Source organism: Engystomops pustulosus, chromosome 2 (genome assembly GCF_040894005.1).
Source record: "Engystomops pustulosus chromosome 2, aEngPut4.maternal, whole genome shotgun sequence".
In the NCBI taxonomy this organism is placed as follows: domain Eukaryota; kingdom Metazoa; phylum Chordata; class Amphibia; order Anura; family Leptodactylidae; genus Engystomops; species Engystomops pustulosus.
In genome coordinates this window covers 21684006-21702768 of record NC_092412.1, presented here as the reverse complement: position 1 = coordinate 21702768, position 18763 = coordinate 21684006, and the positions used below count along the sequence as shown (strand labels likewise).

The 18763-nt window shown below is 45.4% G+C and overlaps 1 protein-coding gene across 2 annotated transcripts; it reads left to right on the top strand.

The window, feature by feature from the left end:
- Nucleotides 1-5000: 5000 nt before the first annotated feature.
- Nucleotides 5001-18749, top strand: INTS4 (integrator complex subunit 4). 2 transcript variants are annotated; one of them, XM_072133960.1, is made up of 23 exons: nucleotides 5001-5178; nucleotides 7153-7347; nucleotides 7589-7706; nucleotides 8022-8128; nucleotides 8224-8409; nucleotides 9132-9182; nucleotides 9707-9795; nucleotides 9920-10040; nucleotides 10151-10222; nucleotides 11008-11182; nucleotides 11418-11623; nucleotides 11993-12135; nucleotides 12596-12711; nucleotides 13204-13337; nucleotides 13447-13604; nucleotides 13686-13779; nucleotides 14696-14776; nucleotides 14873-15003; nucleotides 15404-15463; nucleotides 15723-15882; nucleotides 15985-16128; nucleotides 16644-16764; nucleotides 17168-18749. In XM_072133960.1, exons 1-23 carry the CDS (start codon nucleotides 5125-5127, stop codon nucleotides 17353-17355), a joined length of 2904 nt encoding a protein of 967 aa, XP_071990061.1. In that variant the 5' UTR covers nucleotides 5001-5124; the 3' UTR covers nucleotides 17356-18749. The 2 variants fall into 2 exon arrangements, with proteins under 2 accessions (XP_071990061.1, XP_071990060.1); XM_072133959.1 differs by having other exon boundaries at nucleotides 7150-7347.
- The last annotated feature ends 14 nt before the right edge of the window (nucleotides 18750-18763 follow it).

Below are 18763 nucleotides of genomic sequence, written 5' to 3'. Positions count from 1 at the left end.
CAATACAGTTTTTATTTAAAGGGGTTGTCCCATCTCTGATCCTTAAAAACTGTCCATAGCACTGTGAATGGTCTGCAAATCTCTGTCTCACTGTTCTGAATGGGTCCAACAGACCCCGCACCCTCCATTAAAGTTAATGGGACCGAAAATTACAAAATAAACATCCTTCCTGAATTTCGGTACTTCTATTAACTTGGAGTGTGCATTGTCAGTCAGACCACCGCTCAATTTAGGAAAGTAGTACGATGACGATCAACAGACCCCCGTCCCTATTCTCGCAATGTCATAAATGCCAGACATGGGAAAACCCCTTTAAATTATGAAAGCTGTGATTATTATTATGTACCCATCTCATGCAGATTCCTAGCTCTAAAAGAGTGTTCACACATTGCGTTTGAAACGCATTACAACAGTTGAGGAGAGATGATTTGCCTAATTACATTACTGTTAATATTTGCGTTTACAAAAACGCATTGTAAACGTGATGTTAACACATTTGTTAACAAATGTAAACTATAATGTAACTCGGCAAATCACCTCTTCTTAACTGTTGTAATGTGTTTCAAACTCAGGCCAAAACGCAACGTGTGAACGCGCCCTAAAAGTTGTCAGTTTTGCTTGATATTCACCCTCCTTTTTAGGGTGCTGTCACATGGTGCGTTCTTGGTGTGTTTTTTAACGCACTGAAAAAGCAGTATTAACAGTTTCATAGCTGCTTAAACTTCCACAAAGGTAGGAAAACAGATTTAAAAAACTCACCAAGAATGCACCATGTGACAGCACCTGTAGGGTGGTGGCACACGATAGCGTTTTGAACCCCTTTTTTAAGCAGTCCGTTGTTGTTGTTTCCGTTTTTTCCAATTATCAATTCAGTTAACGCATGAGTTTTTTAATGGACTGCTAAAAAAAGGGCCTAAAAATTGGTTCAAAACGACACGTATGCCACCACCCATAGGCTTCTCACCTCATTCCACCCTCCCCTTTAATAATTGCATTTGCTATATTTGAGCATGTGACCAGCTTCAAGAGATTTTGTTCCTCTCTGAGGCTGCGGTGACACGATCCGCTAGGCGTCCGTTCATAACGCGGGAAACGCATCCGATCGGCTTATCAATCGCATGCGTTTCCCTGTTAACGCATGAGACTTTAGCCAGCCTCCTAGATAGTCTATCGCGATACCAATATGAAATTCCCCCAATGTGCATCTGGTTTGTGTCTTTTTCTACTCCACTTGTACAAAACGTTTTTGTGAATGGAGTCTTTTGCCACCTTGCCAGATTTACCAATTGTATTGACCCTTGCATGGGTGCAGAAAGTATTCAGATCCCTTTAAATTGTTCACACTTTGTTTCATTGCAGCACATTGGTAAGATCAAAAAAGTAATTTTTTCGCAGATTAATGTACACTCTGCACCCCATCTCGACAGAAAAAAAAACAAAAATGCAGATATTTTTGCTAATTTATTAAACAAGAAAAACTATCACATGGTCATGATATAGTAGACCCTTTGTTTTGACATATATTTATGATTTTCCTTGAGATGGTTCTAATCCTTCATTGGAGTCCAGCTGTGTTAAACTGATTAGACTTGATTAGGAAAGGCACACACCTGTCTAAATAAGAGTCCATAGTGCATATCAGAACACATAAGAATCATGAGGTCTAAGGACCTGCCCAAGGAGCTCAGAGACAGAATAATGGCAAGGCACAGATCTGGCCAAGGTTACAAAGTAATTTCTGCATCACTCAAGGTTCCTAAGAGCTCAATGGCCTCCATAAAAGGAAGAATTTTTGGATGACCACAAATTTTCCTCAACCTGGCCATTCAGCCAATTTAAGCAATCATGGGAGACGGGCCCCAAGATCACTGTGGCTAAGCTCCAGAGATGCAGTAGTAAGAGTGGAATCACCTATCACTGCAGCCTCCACCAGTCGGGGCTTTATGTCAGAGTCTGATGACAGAAGCCTCTCCTCAGTGTAAAACATATGAAAATCGCATACAGTGTGCAACACATGAAGGACTCCCAGATTATCCACTGCTCTGAGGAGACGAAGATTGAACTTTTTGGTGTTAATTATCAGCGGTGGACAAAACCAGGCTTTGCTCATCACCTGCCAAATACAATCCCCACAGTGACACATGGTGGGGGCGGCATCAGGTTATGGGGGCAGGGACAGGACCACTGGGTGTAAGGGAAGGAAGGATGAATGTGGCCAAGTACAGATATCCTGGATGAGAACCTCTTCTAGATGCTCTACACCTCAGACTGGACTGAACATTCCAAGACAATGATCCTAAGCACAAGCTAAAATACCACAGCAGAGGCTTCATAACATCTCTGTGACCATTCCTGACTCGCCCAGCCTGAGCCCTGACCTAAACCCCATGGAGCATCTCTGGAGAGACCTGTAAATGGCCTCCACCAACGTTCATCATCCAACCTGAGGGACCTGCAGAGGATCTGCAAGGAAGAGGCAGAGGATCCCCAAATCCAGGGGTGAGGAACTTGTAGCATCTTCCCAAGAAGACTCCTGGCTGCCCTAACTCCAAAGCTGCTTCAACTCAACACCAAGCAAAGGGGCAAAATACTTATCAACGGGGGCTGAATACTTATCACCGGGGGCTATATACTTATCACCGGGGGCCGAAAACTTATCACCGGGGGTTGAATACTTATCACCGGGGGACTGAATACTTATCATCGGGGGCTGTATACTTATCACCGGGGGTTGAATACTTATCACCGGGGGTTGAATACTTATCACCGGGGGTTGAATACTTATCACCGGGGGCTGAATACTTATCACCGGGGGCTGAATACTCATCACCGGGGGCTGAATACTTATCCCCAGGGGCTGAATACTCATCACCGGGGGCTGAATACTCATTTCCGGGGGCCGAATACTTATCACCGGGGGCCGAATACTTATCACCGGGGGCTGAATACTTATCACCGGGGGCTGAATGCTTATCACCGGGGGCTGAATACTTATCACCAGGGGCCGAATACTTATCACCGGGGGCTGAATACTTATCACCGGGGGCTGAATACTCATCACCGGGGGCTGAATACTTATCACCGGGGGCTGAATACTTATCACCGGGGGCTGAATACTTATCACCGGGGGCTGAATACTCATCACCGGGGGCTGAATACTTATCACCGGGGGCTGAATACTTATCACCAGGGGCTGAATACTTATCACCGGGGGCTGAATACTCATCACCGGGGGCTGAATACTTATCACCGGGGGCTGAATACTTATCACCGGGGGCTGAATACTTATCACCGGGGGCTGAATACTTATCACCGGGGGCTGAATACTTATCACCGGGGGCTGAATACTTATCACCGGGGGCTGAATGCTTATCACCGGGGGCTGAATGCTTATCACCGGGGGCTGAATACTTATCACCAGGGGCCGAATACTTATCACCAGGGGCCGAATACTTATCACCAGGGGCTGAATACTTATCACCAGGGGCTGAATACCTATCACCGGGAGCTGAATGCTTATCACCAGGGGCTGAATACTTATCACCGGGAGCTGAATACTTATCACCGGGGGCTGAATACTTATCACCAGGGGCTGAATACCTATCACCGGGAGCTGAATGCTTATCACCAGGGGCTGAATACTTATCACCGGGAGCTGAATGCTTATCACCAGGGGCTGAATACTTATCGCCAGGGGGCTGAATACTTGTCCCCGGGGGAGATTTCAGTTTTTCTTGTTTAATAAATTAGCAAAAATGAGGTAAGTCATAGAACCCACTTCAGCCAATGAATTGACTTCTTGGCCTTGTGGACAAGAAAGCTAGTGTCTGTTCGTTCCTCGAGGAGTCCATTCAATGGCTGAAATTTCTGCTATCCCCCCCCTTCCCTGGATGCATGCTTGAAAACTGTAAGTAAGTGCCACTTTCTTGTGGGATGGTATTTTACAGCTTTCACTGAGTGCCTCAAATGACCTCTCTACTTTATTCTTTGTGTTGGTGCTATCACAGGGAAACCAAATTGATATAGGTGAATGTTTTAAAACATTTACAAAAATTATAACAGAAATTTTCATTTTGCCATTTTCTGGCGCTAATAACTGTGGGTGGTGTAGGTTTAGGTTTAACACCCGTGATTGCTGCAATGTGAAGCAAACACTCACCATCGTTAAGTGGTTAAAAAAAACTTTCCCTAGAATTGATGTAAAAATAAACACATTCATAAACATGTTAGCTATCACTGCATCCCAAAAGTCCCTTTGTATGAAAAATAAAAAAAACAATTATTCCCGTTTGAGAACCCTGTAGTGGAAATGAATGCCCAAATGTCCAAAACGCCATTTTTTCAACGCATAAAAAAAAATGGAAGTTGCTCAGACCCCAAAATAATAGAAATTAGAATGTCATTTTGTCCCTCAAAAAATGACACCTTAAATAGCTCTGTACACTACAATCTGAAAAAGTTATTGGTCTCAGAATGGTGACACAAAGATTGCTTTTTTTGTAATCTATTAGAACTTAATTAAAAATATGAGATCCCTGTGATCATACAGGAGATAGATATGAGATAGATAGATAGATAGGAGATAGATAGATAGGAGATAGATAGATAGATAGGAGATAGATAGGAGATAGATATGAGATAGATAGATAGATATGAGATAGATAGATAGATAGATATGAGATAGATAGATATGAGATAGATAGATATGAGATAGATAGTTAGATAGATATGAGATAGATAGGTATGAGGTAGATAGATAGGAGATAGATAGATAGCTAGATAGATAGATAGGAGATAGATAGATAGGAGATAGATAGATATGTCATATGTGATAGATAGATAGATAGATAGATAGATAGACAGATGCACATAATTTGCCTCATGTTTGCAACCATGGGAACAAGAAAGGTTGGAGGACTACGGCTAGAGCGGCCGGCTACTCTCTCTTTCTCCGTTCTATCTCTATGGTTGCTTTCACTCACGTGATTCGATTCTTTTCGGCTTTGCGTGATTTTTCCTGCTTCTATTGAATCAACTTTATTTGTAAGAAACAGGTAGACAATTCTAAGAACCGGGGAGACTGCGTGACGTACTGAAGCCGCAGAGGGTCAAACATCGTGAACTATGGCGGCGCACTTGAAGAAACGCGTTTATGAAGAGTTCACTAAAGTGGTTCAGGTGAGAGAATTCTTAGACGCAGAAGATCTCTTCTCTATGAGATCTCACGGGTTGTTGCTTTTTACTTTGTGTTTAGTTACATTCGTTCCTCAGAAGGCTCCACTATACCGGGGTGAAGTGTCAGGACAGTCCGGGGATCGGGCTGCGGCCTAGGTGCCTGCAGGGTTTTGTTATTAAGCTGTAGAAGTGACATAATATTATTTTATTTTACAGTGCAGCAGAATGAGCACATAGTGACTGATATACTACAGGGCCTTATGTCCTGCTGGGACTTGTAGTTCTATCACACCTGGAGCCTCCTCCTGTACATGTATAATACCCAGTACAAATGTCCCTGTCGGCAGCGTCATCACATGTCGTTGTCTACGCACCTGACATGTAAAGGCTGCACCCCCGGAAATTGGGAATCAGTGACACATCTTGTGGAGTAACAGAATTTATAACCTCAAACTTGTCAATTTCCTCAAAATTTGTGCTTCACATTTCCTCAAAATTTGTGCTTCACATTCTCTCCTGTGAAAGAAGACTCCAATAGTCCCAGCAATACTGATACTATAGCAGTCACAGTAGCTCCCCCAAAGTCATCAGGTTATGTGATCCCCCGCAGTCCTACATCTACCCCCAATACTCACCTCAGTACCTCCATTCACTATTGACTAGTATCTACTACCTAGCGCTGACATCATTACCCCACCACCTGTAATCACATCAGTATCCAAACCCTCACATCAATGCTGATACTTTAGTATTTATAGCAGTCCCCAAATGTCATTGCAGTACACAATCCCCAGTACTCACATCAGTACCTTACTGCCACTACTCACAGCATTACTCCTTCCCCAGTAGTTGCCCAATACCCACATTACTCCTTCCCCAGTAGTTGCCCAATACCCCACCACTGATACCCACTACATTACTCCTTCCCCAGTAGTTGCCCAATACCCCACCACCGATACCCACTACATTACTCCTTCCCCAGTAGTTGCCCAATACCCCACCACCGATACCCGCTACATTACTCCTTCCCCAGTAGTTGCCCAATACCCCACTGCCAATACCCACAGAATTACTACCTCGCCAGTAGTTGCCCAATACCCACAGCATTACCACTTCTCCAGTAGTTGCCCAATACCCCACCACTAATAACCACTGCATTACTACTGCCCCAGTAGCTGCCCAATACCCACAGCATTACTATTTCCAGTAGTCGCAGCAGCTACCCCCAATATACACATCAGTACCGCTGCTTACAGTATCACGTACTACCCAGTTTTCCTATATGCACCATTGGGACCTATTCACATTAAGGGAATCCGAGCACCGCTGTGCCCTCGATGTCAGATTTGTCATTTGAACTTGGTTATTTGATGTCAACACGATGATTATGGAGTAGTGCCACCCGACTTTATAGCCTTCTGTGTCTTAACATTACTAGTTCCCCAGTGGTCACAGCTGTTCTGCTTCTATTATAGTCATTATTCGCGTAACACTAACCCTGCAGAACTACTTTCCAATTGCAAGAGCAGGCAACAGACCAGTCACACAGGACTTCTTCACTAGAAGTCCATGCACAGGCACTCACTGGCGCCCTCACTACCATTAGTACTTCCCCAGTAGGCACAGCAGAACCCCCACTAGACCAGCTATGCAGTACTACTCCAAGCAGGAGATTCACAACAGTACTACTTGTACAGTAACCACAGCAGTTACATCAGTGTTACTTCTTCCCCCAATGTCGATTCTTCTCTCCGGTAGCAGTTTTTCTAAAACTTCTGCTTTCTGTCAGTGAATATAAACATCTTAATCTAAAATCTCTACCATCCGCAGCCAGCACATATACAGCTGCAGGGCTTTTGTAACAAACCGTGCAGCTAGATCTCAACCTCTAAATATGATGCTTTCATTCATTTACAGCAGACAGCAATCTATAGAAGAGCAATGAAATAATCAGTATTTTCTCCTCCCACGCAGCAGCAGCCGATTGAGGATCTCTCAGCTAAGAAACTCCGCCTGACCAAACCGAGCAAGTCCGCCGCCCTCCACATCGACCTCTGCAAGGCCACATCCCCCGCGGACGCCCTGCAGTACCTCCTGCAATTTGCACGTAAACCTGTAGAGGCAGAGAGTGTGGAAGGAGTGGTCCGCATCCTGCTGGAGCATTACTACAAGGTAGAGGACCCTGCATGAGTCAACCTCTGTATATCACCCAACTCTTCTAAGTTCCTGAATGGAAATTATGCCGCACTATGACCACTAAGGATGATTACTGGGCAGATTTCACCCTTGGTACCATAGGACAGTTGTATTTCCTGTCAGTGCTCCATATTAATAATCACCCAGCTTTCCTAGAGTCGGCTATAATTAAGGAGTGGCAGAATCTGTGTCAATTTTAATTTTCTTTGGATTTTAGGAAAATGAAACTTCTGTTAGACTGAAGATCGCGTCTCTCCTGGGCTTGCTGTGTAAGACTTCAGGGTTCTGTCTGGACTCCATAGTGGATGATGTGATCGGTACTCTTCAGAATGAAAGTAAGTGCCCCCTGTGATAATTATAAAGGGGTTCATGTAGTAGTCTATGGGAGGTGGCAGAAGCTGGGTGTCCTGTCTCCTCCCCATGGATCCTATTGGAATGTGAAGATGTATGACAGTGTCCTCAGTATCCACTGGAGCTTCTCATGCACCATACCATCCAGTACACCCTTATACAGGCTACAGCCAGCGCTGTGATGTGTACCAATCCCTTTATCTTTGTAGGACCCCTGATTATACTGGATATTGTCCAGCACTTGTCTATATTGCGTCCAGAGAGTATCTGACTGTCCTGGTACTTTGCCCTCTGTTTAGAGTCTCACCAGGTTCTGGCGCAGCTGCTGGACACTTTGTTAGAGATCGGGATCAAGCTGGTGGACTCTCCACCCGTCCGGATGAGACTGGTGGACGTTGCATACAAGGTAAGAAGGCTAAAGTCTGAACAGATCTGGTCATTTCTTGTGATTTAGTAAGAAACATCTGTAACTGGAGAACCTCCGCTCTGTTCTGCTCTCAGTATCTCTCAGACACCTCTCACGGCGTCCGAAACAAGTGTCTGCAACTTCTGGGCTGTCTTGGAGCTGTCGATAAAACCCCTTTAAAAGATACAGAAGCCGCAATCGTCAAAGATGTACAGAAGATAATCGGAGACTATTTCAATGATCAGGACCCCCGTGTCAGGACGGCTGCTATAAAAGCCATGGTAATCGCTCTACCCTCCATTATAGCCAGATAGAAAACGTGGAAGCTTTCTTCCTGAAAAAGTGCTGCTCTTGTCTGTGGGTTAAGTCTGGTTTTGCAAGTTGATCGGACTTTATCGATTTATTTTTTTTTGGACACCTTCAGCATATTCGCTGCTGACATATACACTGAACGTGTCAATAGACATATACTGGCAGGTGGGGGGCGCATCTTTGCCTCCGTCTGCTCAGTATATGTTGTGTCTAGTAGGAAACGCTGGATGAAAAAGTGTAAAAGTCTACACTGTTTCCTCCTGGAGAGCGCAGTATACTACCAGCGGAGGCCATGGAGTGCGAATGCATCTGTATGGCCGTCGCTGGGGGCATTTCTGACGAAATGTGGAGACACCTGGAACATTTGCAGCAGCTGCGAATTTTCACTCCTCCTTCTGCTTTCAGGGGGAAGGGGATATCCCTATAAATGAGTATACAATGGGATACATCCTGGCCCTTCCATTGTAAGAATACACCGGGAGGATTCTTTACAACGGCAAAAAACAAGATGTGAATGCAGACTAGGCTGTGGAGAGGGACACAACAACCAGTTGGGGTGTTGTTTCTGACAATAAAAAGTCAATTTTTTTTCTAACTTTGAAAAACCTTTATCATTTATCTTGTATTTAAAAGTTAAAAATGACTGGGCTTGCAGAAGTATTCAGAATGTGTTTTTTTTTCTTTGTTGTAGTTGCAGCTGCACGAGAGGGGCCTGAAGCTGCAGCAAGTCTTGTACTGTCAGGTATTGTGTCCATGACCATATAATACTATATACAACACGTGTACATACTCTTGTAGTGCTGGCTCATATCTCAGTTATTACATCAGGTATTGTGACCAGGAGCGATCGCACTCACAGAACAGGTGTGAGTCTTTCCATTACACCTCTGTGTAGTTAACAGTCCTGGTGTACAATAACTGATGACTAGAGATGAGCAGACCCGATGGTCGGGTTCAGTGTTTGGGTTCGGCCACCTGACCAAGACATATTGCTGGATTGGCGGCCGAAAAGCCTATCCGGCAAATTGACACCCCCTAGCAGCTAGCCATAACTATGATTGGCCAGGATAGTGAATCCTTCCACATTGGATCTTTGAGACATCTCAGGCTTTGTAACATGACAACATTATTTCCATCACGTTCCATGACGGCCCCCCATTATTTCAGGTGGGGGCCCCCACCTCAAATAATGGGGGTCCGTCATGGTCACTAGTGGAAACCGAATTACCAGTAAGACTAATTCCATATTTCCTCTCCAATACTTAGGCTTGTAAGCTTCTGACGGACGATTATGAGCAAGTGCGCAGTGCAGCCATAGAGCTGGTGTGGGTGCTAAGCCAACTGTATCCAGAAAGGTAATCCAGCCTCGTAAATACCTAGAATTACTGAAGGACATCAGTTCCTCCAGTAGGGGGCATCCTGTACAACGGTAATTTTGTCTATATCATTCACCTCACGCACTACGATTCACATTCTCAGCATCGTTCCTATTCCATCCTCCAACGAGGAGATCCGCCTGGTGGATGAAGCCTTTGGAAAGATCTGTCACATGGTCAGCGATGGATCGTGGATGGTCAGAGTCCAGGCTTGCAAACTGCTGGTAGGTTGTCGGAGAGGGATAAATTGCACAGACATCCGGCCAATACTACCTTCTATCACCCTGGCGTGGAATCTGATTGGATGTCAGCTGATTGTGTAATGTATTTTTAGGGTTCCATGCAGCAAGTCAGCCCTCACTTTTTAGAGCAGACCCTGGATAAGAAGCTCATGTCAGACCTGAGGGTAAGTGTGTGCTCTATATTGTTAGTGAAATTGTTCTTTGCGTTAGTAGCCAGAGCTGCAGACCTTCTGAATCCCTTCAGGCATAGGCATGCAGCCACCACTAGGGGGCTTTATCAACCTTGTACAGGCGGTGCCCTACTTAAGGACACCCGACTTACAGACAACCCATAGTTACAGACAGACCCCTCTGACCTCTGGTGAAGCTCTCTGGATGTTACTATAGTCCCAGACTGCAATGATCAGCTGTAATGTGTCTGTAATGAAGATTTAGTTATAATCCTTGGTCCCATTACAGCAAAAAATGTTTAAACTCCAATTGTCACTGGGGCAAAAATTTTTTTTGTCTGGATCTACAATTATAAAATATACAGTTGAACTTAAGAACAAACCTCTTGTACATACCCCGGGGACTGCCTGTACTAGTCTGCGGTATAATAGGGGGGGTCTCTGGACCACCCTGATCACACGGACTCAATGACGGGTGTCAATGTCAGGCACGTAGCCTCAATACAAATACAGACCCGTGTTTTATCCTATGTTATCTGAACGTTTAACCCTTTAGATGTCACGGTCAAGAAAAGGCTCTGATGTTCTCAGAATAGACCAATTGATTTTGTATAAATCTTGTGATCATCCTCTGCGGCACCTATTAAACATCCAGTGTTTAGGTTAACAATAGATTTTTACTCCCCCTATTTCATTGCACACTAATTAATGGGAACTTTACGAAGAGCAGTTTTGATGTAAGAACTTGATGATAATCCAGTCTTTGTCTCATCACACAGAGGAAGAGAACTGCTCACGAACGCGCTAAAGAGTTGTACAGCTCCGGGGAGTTCTCCAGCGGCAGAAAGTGGGGGGACGATGCCCCCCGGGAAGAGCTGGACACTGAAGCTGTGAACCTGATTGAATCCGGGGCTTGTGGAGCTTTTGTACATGGACTGGAAGATGAAATGTATGGTAAGAGGACCGAAAAGTACAAAATATTTTATAATGTGTTTCCATATCAAAACAAAATATCAAGATGGACAGAAATCTGATAAAGTATTAAGGGGTTGTGCTAAGTTTTCTTGTTATCCCCAGGATATAGAATAACTTTAATGGTTCTGTTCACTGACAGCAAACAGATAACTTCTTTTAAAATGTTGCTGAATTTATTTACAAAGTCTAATGCTTCATCTTCCATCTTCATTAGAGGTGAGGATCGCTGCGGTGGAGTCCCTGTGCCTCTTGGCCCGTTCCTCTCGCCCCTTTGCGGAGAAGTGCTTAGATTTCCTGGTAGACATGTTCAACGACGAAATAGAAGAAGTTCGACTGCAGTCTATACACACCATGCGCAAGATCTCCGACAACATCACCCTGCGGGAGGACCAGCTGGACACCATCCTGGCCGTGCTGGAGGTGAGCGGATGGTCTGTGGTGTGTCGGGTGTATCATCACCTCTGCATTACACAAACCCTAATGTTTGCTACATTTTCATATTTGCTGCCTCTGATGGTAAATGGTTTAATTTATATATCACATTTTGAGACCTGTATCGCTAGAGGGAAGGGGTCACCAGTCCAGGACACTAGAGGGCACCATTGCAGCCTTTAATCACTGGTTGGGAGCTTATGCCTTTTAGTTGCCGGTTCCTCTCCTGCATGAATCTTAAAAGACACTCAGGAGAAGAGAAGGATATTTCAGCTTCCTCTGTAATGTCTCCTGGTAGCGATGCAGACTGGTTATGACTCCCTTGTGACCCTATATATCTCCCGGTGCCTCCTACAGGACTCCTCCCGAGACATCCGAGAGGCTTTACATGAATTACTCTGCTGTACAAACGTCTCCACCAAGGAATGTGTCCACCTGGCCCTGGTGGAGCTCCTGAAGAACCTCTCCAAGTACCCCACAGACCGCGAATCCATCTGGAAGTGAGTATCTCAACCTCTTACTTGCTCCACCATCCGTCATAACGTTCCCTTTATTCCAGCATCCCTTAATCCAGAATGTCTAAAACACTGTAACATATCACCTGTTGCTAATCATAGTTTTGGGCATCCAATCTGCAAGTAATGACTTGCGGATGCTGCATTATTGGATAGTTATGGAGAGTATACAAATCTTCTAGTCTATGGAACAGACGGAAACTTCCATGTGATACCCTCTGCTGTCCTGATAATAGGTTGCAGTGTCTCAGTACAGGTAAAATGTATCAGTCTGGAGTTCCAGGCTAATTTTACAGAGTATTATCAAGACTAAAACAAAGTCACCATTTAATCAGAGCAAGCAGAGGTTTTGCGAACATTCAAGTACGAGCCTATATAAGTTGAACAAGGATGGAGCTTCGTCTTTACTACTTCATGTAATTTCTTACATCATCTCTCTCTTTAGATGTCTGAAGTTCCTGGGCAGCCGGCACCCCACCCTGGTCCTGTCCCTAGTACCAGAACTCCTCAGTACACACCCGTTCTTCGATACACCGGAACCTGATATGGACGATCCAGCGTGTATCCTTATACCTGTCTATGGACCATGTCCGAATCATATTATATTCTTCCTGCACTGCTCCCTAGGGCCCATGCACATGAACGTGTGCCTGTAAGGGTGTGCTGGGGAGGTGGAGAAGCGACAGCTGCTCGCCCCTGCCCTCTCCTTAGAGATGTGCTCACCGTACCAAGCCTGGGCGCCATATACAACTATGGGGGACGTATATGCGGCCATGTATACATAAGTTCTTTAAGGGCCCCCCATATGTTCGTGTGCATGTGCCCTTAAAGAGCTTCTCTTAGGCGGCTATGGCGCCCGGGCTTTTATTGCATAAATGCTCTATCTTTGCCGTATGGCACTATTTCCTATGGAGACGGGAGGGGTGAGCAGCATGTACCTCCTGTATGCTCGTCCGGATGAGAATACATCAGTGTAAATGCAGCCATAGGTTCAGGTTATTACTTATTTGTGTTATGTGTATGTATTCACTAAACCTTAACTCCTTGGATCAGATATAGCAGTTTTGGTTTTGATCTTCAACGCTGCAAAGACCTGCCCCACCATGCCCGCTCTCTTCTCCGACCACACGTTCCGGCACTACGCCTACCTGCGGGACAGTCTCTCCCATCTGGTTCCTGCTCTGACGGTAAGTCCTCTCTGCAGGGTGAATTCAGTATCCTGCCTGTGTGGAAATTTGGTTGTGGCAAAGCTTGGTTACTTGATTTGATCTTCTTGTTTATTTCTAACCCCCCCAGCTTCCTGGGGTGAAGTGGTCCTGGATCCCAGACCTGGAGCGGCAGTCGCCCCCTGAGGACCCCTCCCAGCAGTTTCTGCAGAACAGCCTGGAGAGAGTCCACAACCTGCAAAATCTGGATATCCAAGGGACACGGGAACTGCTGGAGTTCACCATCCGGTAAATGACTCTTCCATAGGACTCCTGTGTATGGTGTGAGGGACAATGTGTAGGGATGACCTATCACTTCTCCTCCTCCAGGGACCTGCAAAGGATTGGGGAGCTCCAGTCTGAGCTGGCCGGCATGGCGGACTTTTCGGCCACCTACCTGCGCTGTCAACTGCTACTTATAAAGGTATGACCTGACATCCTCACTCATTTCCCCCATTGATAGGGACGGTTTGTGTAATTTGAGGACATGACTATTGGTGCTACACGAAAATGCTCAACATTCATCCATACTGGTCATCTTTAAAGGAACACTCCAGTCACATCTAATTCATTGACTAATACATGGTGCAGGGCCTGAAAGGAAGAGCAGGACTCATTATCATTGTATTCCTAAAGCCTGGAGTCCTTCTTCTCCCCTCAAGCAATTCAATGAATGAGTTTAACCAGAGTCTTCCTTTAAAGGGTAAAATTACTGCAAAGGATTGGTGGTCTAATTCCCACAACCCCACAGATCAGCTGATACACAGAGAATGGAACATGAGGCAGACAGCACCGTTCTTAGTCGTGTAGTGGCTGAACCAAGTCACTGCATGAATAACAGCTGTAGTAAGCTGGTCTGACCACTACACAGGAATGGCGCTTTCTGGCTTCTGGTTCTACTCTCTAAATATCAGTTGCTGAGAACATCTGGTCTGTGAGGGTTCTGATCCTCAGGAAATTTCCTAAATATTCTTAGCCTGGAAAACAACTGGGCCTTGACTAAAGTCGTAGCTTCTAAGTGAATATTGCTGTAGATTTGGGACATCAGGGAGGGAGCGTGGCATGGGAATGTCTCAGTAGTGCAGTGTCAGTCTTTAAATCACAGTTTAATATACCATATTAACAAATAGAAGTGCCGAAAAATTTCCCATTTTTGTCGGGCTCCCGCTGGCTGATAAATTTCTTTTAATCTGGCATCCGGCAATACAGAAGTTCTGATAATCCGGCATCAGATTTTATTTTGCCACTTCTTCTGGGCCCCTTATCATCTTTGTGATTCCCCAGTTTTGTGGCACATCATGTTTTGCAATACGATCATACGTTGTCCTGTGGATTTTCAGGCGCTGAATGAGAAGCTGTGGAGTCTGGCAGCGCCCCTTTACGTCAAGCAGAACTCCTTGGCTGCTACGGCTGTCAAACAGGTAAAATCTCCCTGTCTCCGAGTCCTGTGCAGCATCCGCCGAGGTTATATCTTACTCTGTGTTCTTTTTTTTTTTTAAATTCACCCTTTGCTCCAGATTTTGGAAGAAACCTACAAGATGGAGTTCATGTACAGCGGCCTGGAGAGCCGGCAGGTGTCTATCATCCATCACATGAGGTTACAGGCGAACGCCCTCCAGCTCCTGGTAACCGCTCGCACCACCAAAGGGTGAGGAATCGGAAGAGCACAATGCACCTTGTGTTGTGTCAAGGGGGCAATAAACCTACAAATCGCAGAGATGAGAGCAAAAACACTGTCTGCGGGAGCTTCCATGAGCTCCTTCTTGTAGAAATCTTGGAGTTCTCCATGTCTCCTTGTTTATACGTGGCCGCAGTCCTTTCAGATTAAAGTCTGGTGCTATTACCATTTGACTGCTACCTGTGAGCTCATAACAAAGACCCCAAAGCTATAGAAAGGAGGGGGATCACAATGGGGCTCCCCCACCTGCCCCGGCTGAGGGATGGGATGAGGGGATGGACACCAGGGGCCTCTGTACTAGACCTGTGTCTGGTCCTCCTTTTAAAAAAAGTGGTCGCTGAAATGAGAAAAAAAAATCTGTGTCTTGCAGGGAGGAGCCGCTGTTCAGCATGTGTAAGCAGTTCTTGCAGGAGGTTGATTTTTTCCAGAGGTGAGTGTTCTTTTATCTTCTTATGTTCAGCAGAGGCTTTGTTACACTTGCATCCAGTCTGCGTCTTTCTATTCTTATGTTGGTCTTGGCACTGTTACTTCATTACGTGTAATGCGGCCGGCAGGTCCTACGCCTGCCCTTGGGATGGGTCCTGTAGTCCTCACTGCACTATAACTTCTCTTATCTAATAATCATGAGTTCAGTTACCTGCAGGGAAGATTTCGGTTGTACTTTTGTCTCACTGTCTTTAATCTCACAGGTGCTTTATCTCGGAGCTCCCCCACATGCAGGACAGTTTTGTGGACAAGTTGCTGGATCTTATGCCTCGACTTGTGAACTCCAAACCCTTAGAGATGGTGAAGATCCTGCAAACCTCCCTCCGGCAAAGCAGCTTCCTGCGGCTGACTCTTCCGGAGCAGGTGACTATGACCACTATGATAAGATTGTAGACTTTGTCTTTACCTTTCCGCACACCTCTGGGGTAACATCCACTTTCTCTTCTTCTTCCCGTTACCTTACAGATTCACAAGGCCTCGGCGCACATCATAGAGCCGGCGGCAGAGTCCGATAATCCCATCCGCTTCACCTCTGGTTTAGTCGTAGCCCTGGATGTTGATGCCACGCTGGAACACGTCCAGGAACCGCAGAGCGCTGTTAAGGTCCAGGTACGTCCGGTTGTAAAGAGAATCTGCAAACTACAAGTCATGGGGGCACATGTAGCATAATTATTTTGGCTGACATTTTTTTTTCATGTTTCCTGAAGTTGGCTACTTAATCATTGCAATGTATCTTATGTTTTTTCCCTGTGAGGAGTTGCCTGATTAGTCTCTCCTTTGTGACTTTTTGTGGTGTGTGACTTTTTAGTCCCAAATAGTAGTTTACTAAATGTAAGTCTGGGTCTAGCATGCTCTGTTTTGCGACTTATTAGGTGTAAGAATGGGACAATTCCAAGCCCAAAAGTTGCACAACATTTGGGCTACAAAGATAAATCTGGCAAACTGCATTTCATCGTGGAGGCTGCTTGATTCTGCACTTAAAAAGTTGCACAAAAAAATAAAAAGGAATCAATAGGAGGGGATACACGTCCCCCATGATGTAGCAGAGCTCAGGTTGTTTGCTCTGCAGGGTCAGTGTCCTGTATAGAAGTAATAGTATCATAACTTGTTATCTCTCTTCGCAGGTTGTGTATCCAGACGGGCAGGTGCAGATTATTCATCCGAAACCAGCTGACTTCCGTAACCCCGGCCCGGGACGCCATCGGCTTATAACACAGGTCTATCTGTCACATACAGCCTGGACAGGTGAGGAGAAGGGGAGAGTCTATATAGATATCCTGCTATATAAAGAGGTATTCCGGGACTTTGTTACTTGGTGTCACTTTAACTGGATTCCTTCGAATCTGCTGGGGAGCATAAGTTCTCACCTATCCTAAGAGTAAGGCTACATTCACACAGCCGTTGCGCTGCTCACCCCCGCCCCTCTCCATAGGGATGTATGGCGCACGACGCCTTAATACGGGAAAAGATAGGACACGTAAGGCGCCGTGCGCCCATTGCCGTCTATGGGGGACGTATATCGGCAGTGTGAACGCAGCCTAAGTGATACAATACATAAGCCCTGGAGGAGTCCTGTAAACATGAGGTGAAAATATCGGGATCGGACTATATAGGAGTGGACATTATCGACATTATTGTATTTTTGCAGAGCCCTGCCAGATTGAAGTCAGCCTCCTGCTCGCCTACAGCTCCAGCAGAAGCAATGTCCACTCCTCCAAGACCTCCTGGGGGGAGAGTGTAGACTCTGTGCCCCCGCCAGACAGCAGCATCGATGGGACTCTGCCATTCAGCAAACCTGTCAAAGTCTTCCTGATGCCCAAACCTGCCAGGCGGTGACCTCTCCTAAAAGATGTGCAGCTGCTGCTGGTAGAATTGGGACCACACTGACTAATAGAATAAGGACTTCCTCCCAATGGACCTTTATCCTCCTTCAGTCCTGGTGACTTCCGGAGTATAGCTCCTGCTCTATCACATGCCGGGTTATAAGACTTTCTGCTCTATGTGTTTGTATATAGAAGGACTTGTGTTCTTGTTTGTTTTACCATTAATATTCTTGATGTGTTTTCTACAGATCTTTGGATTGTTTTTGTGTTATTTTGTAGTAAATCTTGTGCTGTTTAGGGTTCTTGCATATGAACTGTGTGGGGATTTGGGAAACCCTTTTTAAAGAGAATCTTATAGGGCAGTGATGGCGAACCTTTTAGACACCTAGTGCCCAAACTACAACCAAAACCCACTTATTTTTCGCAAAGTGCCAATGCGACATTTTAAGCAGTAACTTATTACTCCCTGCTCTTTCACAGATATGATTGTACAGGCACCCGAGGACACCAATACAGTAGAAAGAAGAAGTAGTTTGGATTATCATTGTAGCTTCCTTCTGGGGTCCTGGGACTGCAAGAGGCCTTGAGTCCTGTCTGGCAAACTCTACCCTGGGGTGATGGCAAGGGTGCCCATAAAGAGGGCTCGAGTGCCACCTCTGGCACCCGTGCCATAGGTTCGCCACCACTGTTATAGAGTGATAATCCCATGACTGGCACAATGTGGTACTTTACAGCCAGTTGCTCTTTATTACTTTAGAGCTTGATCCCTTTAAGTAGAAGAAGAGCTCTTACACATGAACGTGTGCTGTATGGTGGCCTGATACCACGGGCTGCACATAGTGCAGTGGATGGAAGTCCATCAAGTATACAGAAATATAATGTATCACCTGCCGGGCTTAGCTCGCTGGGGCTGTATTATCTATTAGAGTTCTGGCGCGGCCGATAGGACATCCTTGCATTATATTTCTACATAACGCAGGGACCCCCATCCACATCATTATATGAAGCACGTGGGATCGGGCCACAATATGGCACAAAGGCTGCACAAAATAAGAATCCAATTTTTTTTTCAGACTGCCTTGTAGTTCTGTGATTTATAGAACCACAGATCCAAATCCAGCCTTACTATTTATTTAGTATTCTGTAGATCGCAGAACCATAAACTTGTGCTCCTGAAAGATGAGATTCTTACCTTTAACATGACACCATATTTCTAGGTTCTGTAGCACAGATGATAGGTGCCGTGTGAAATGACCCCTCCCCCTGCAGCCTCTAAACTTGATTCTTCTCTGCTCGGTGTCACATGACTTTGGAGGAGAGTTGTTTTATATGCAGCCGGTAAAGATCTTACATAAGAGGGAATTCTAGAAAGGACATTTCATGCCGTACCTGAGGGGGCTGTTATTTTAATGGGGTAAACT

Coding starts and splice junctions, on each gene's coding strand:
- INTS4 (XM_072133959.1), top strand. CDS start 5,125: ATGGCGGCGCACTTGAAGAAACGCGTTTATGAAGAGTTCACTAAAGTG. Junction 15,464..15,722: donor GAGGTTGATTTTTTCCAGAG/GTGAGTGTTCTT, acceptor TTAATCTCACAG/GTGCTTTATCTCGGAGCTCC. Junction 16,765..17,167: donor GTCACATACAGCCTGGACAG/GTGAGGAGAAGG, acceptor GTATTTTTGCAG/AGCCCTGCCAGATTGAAGTC.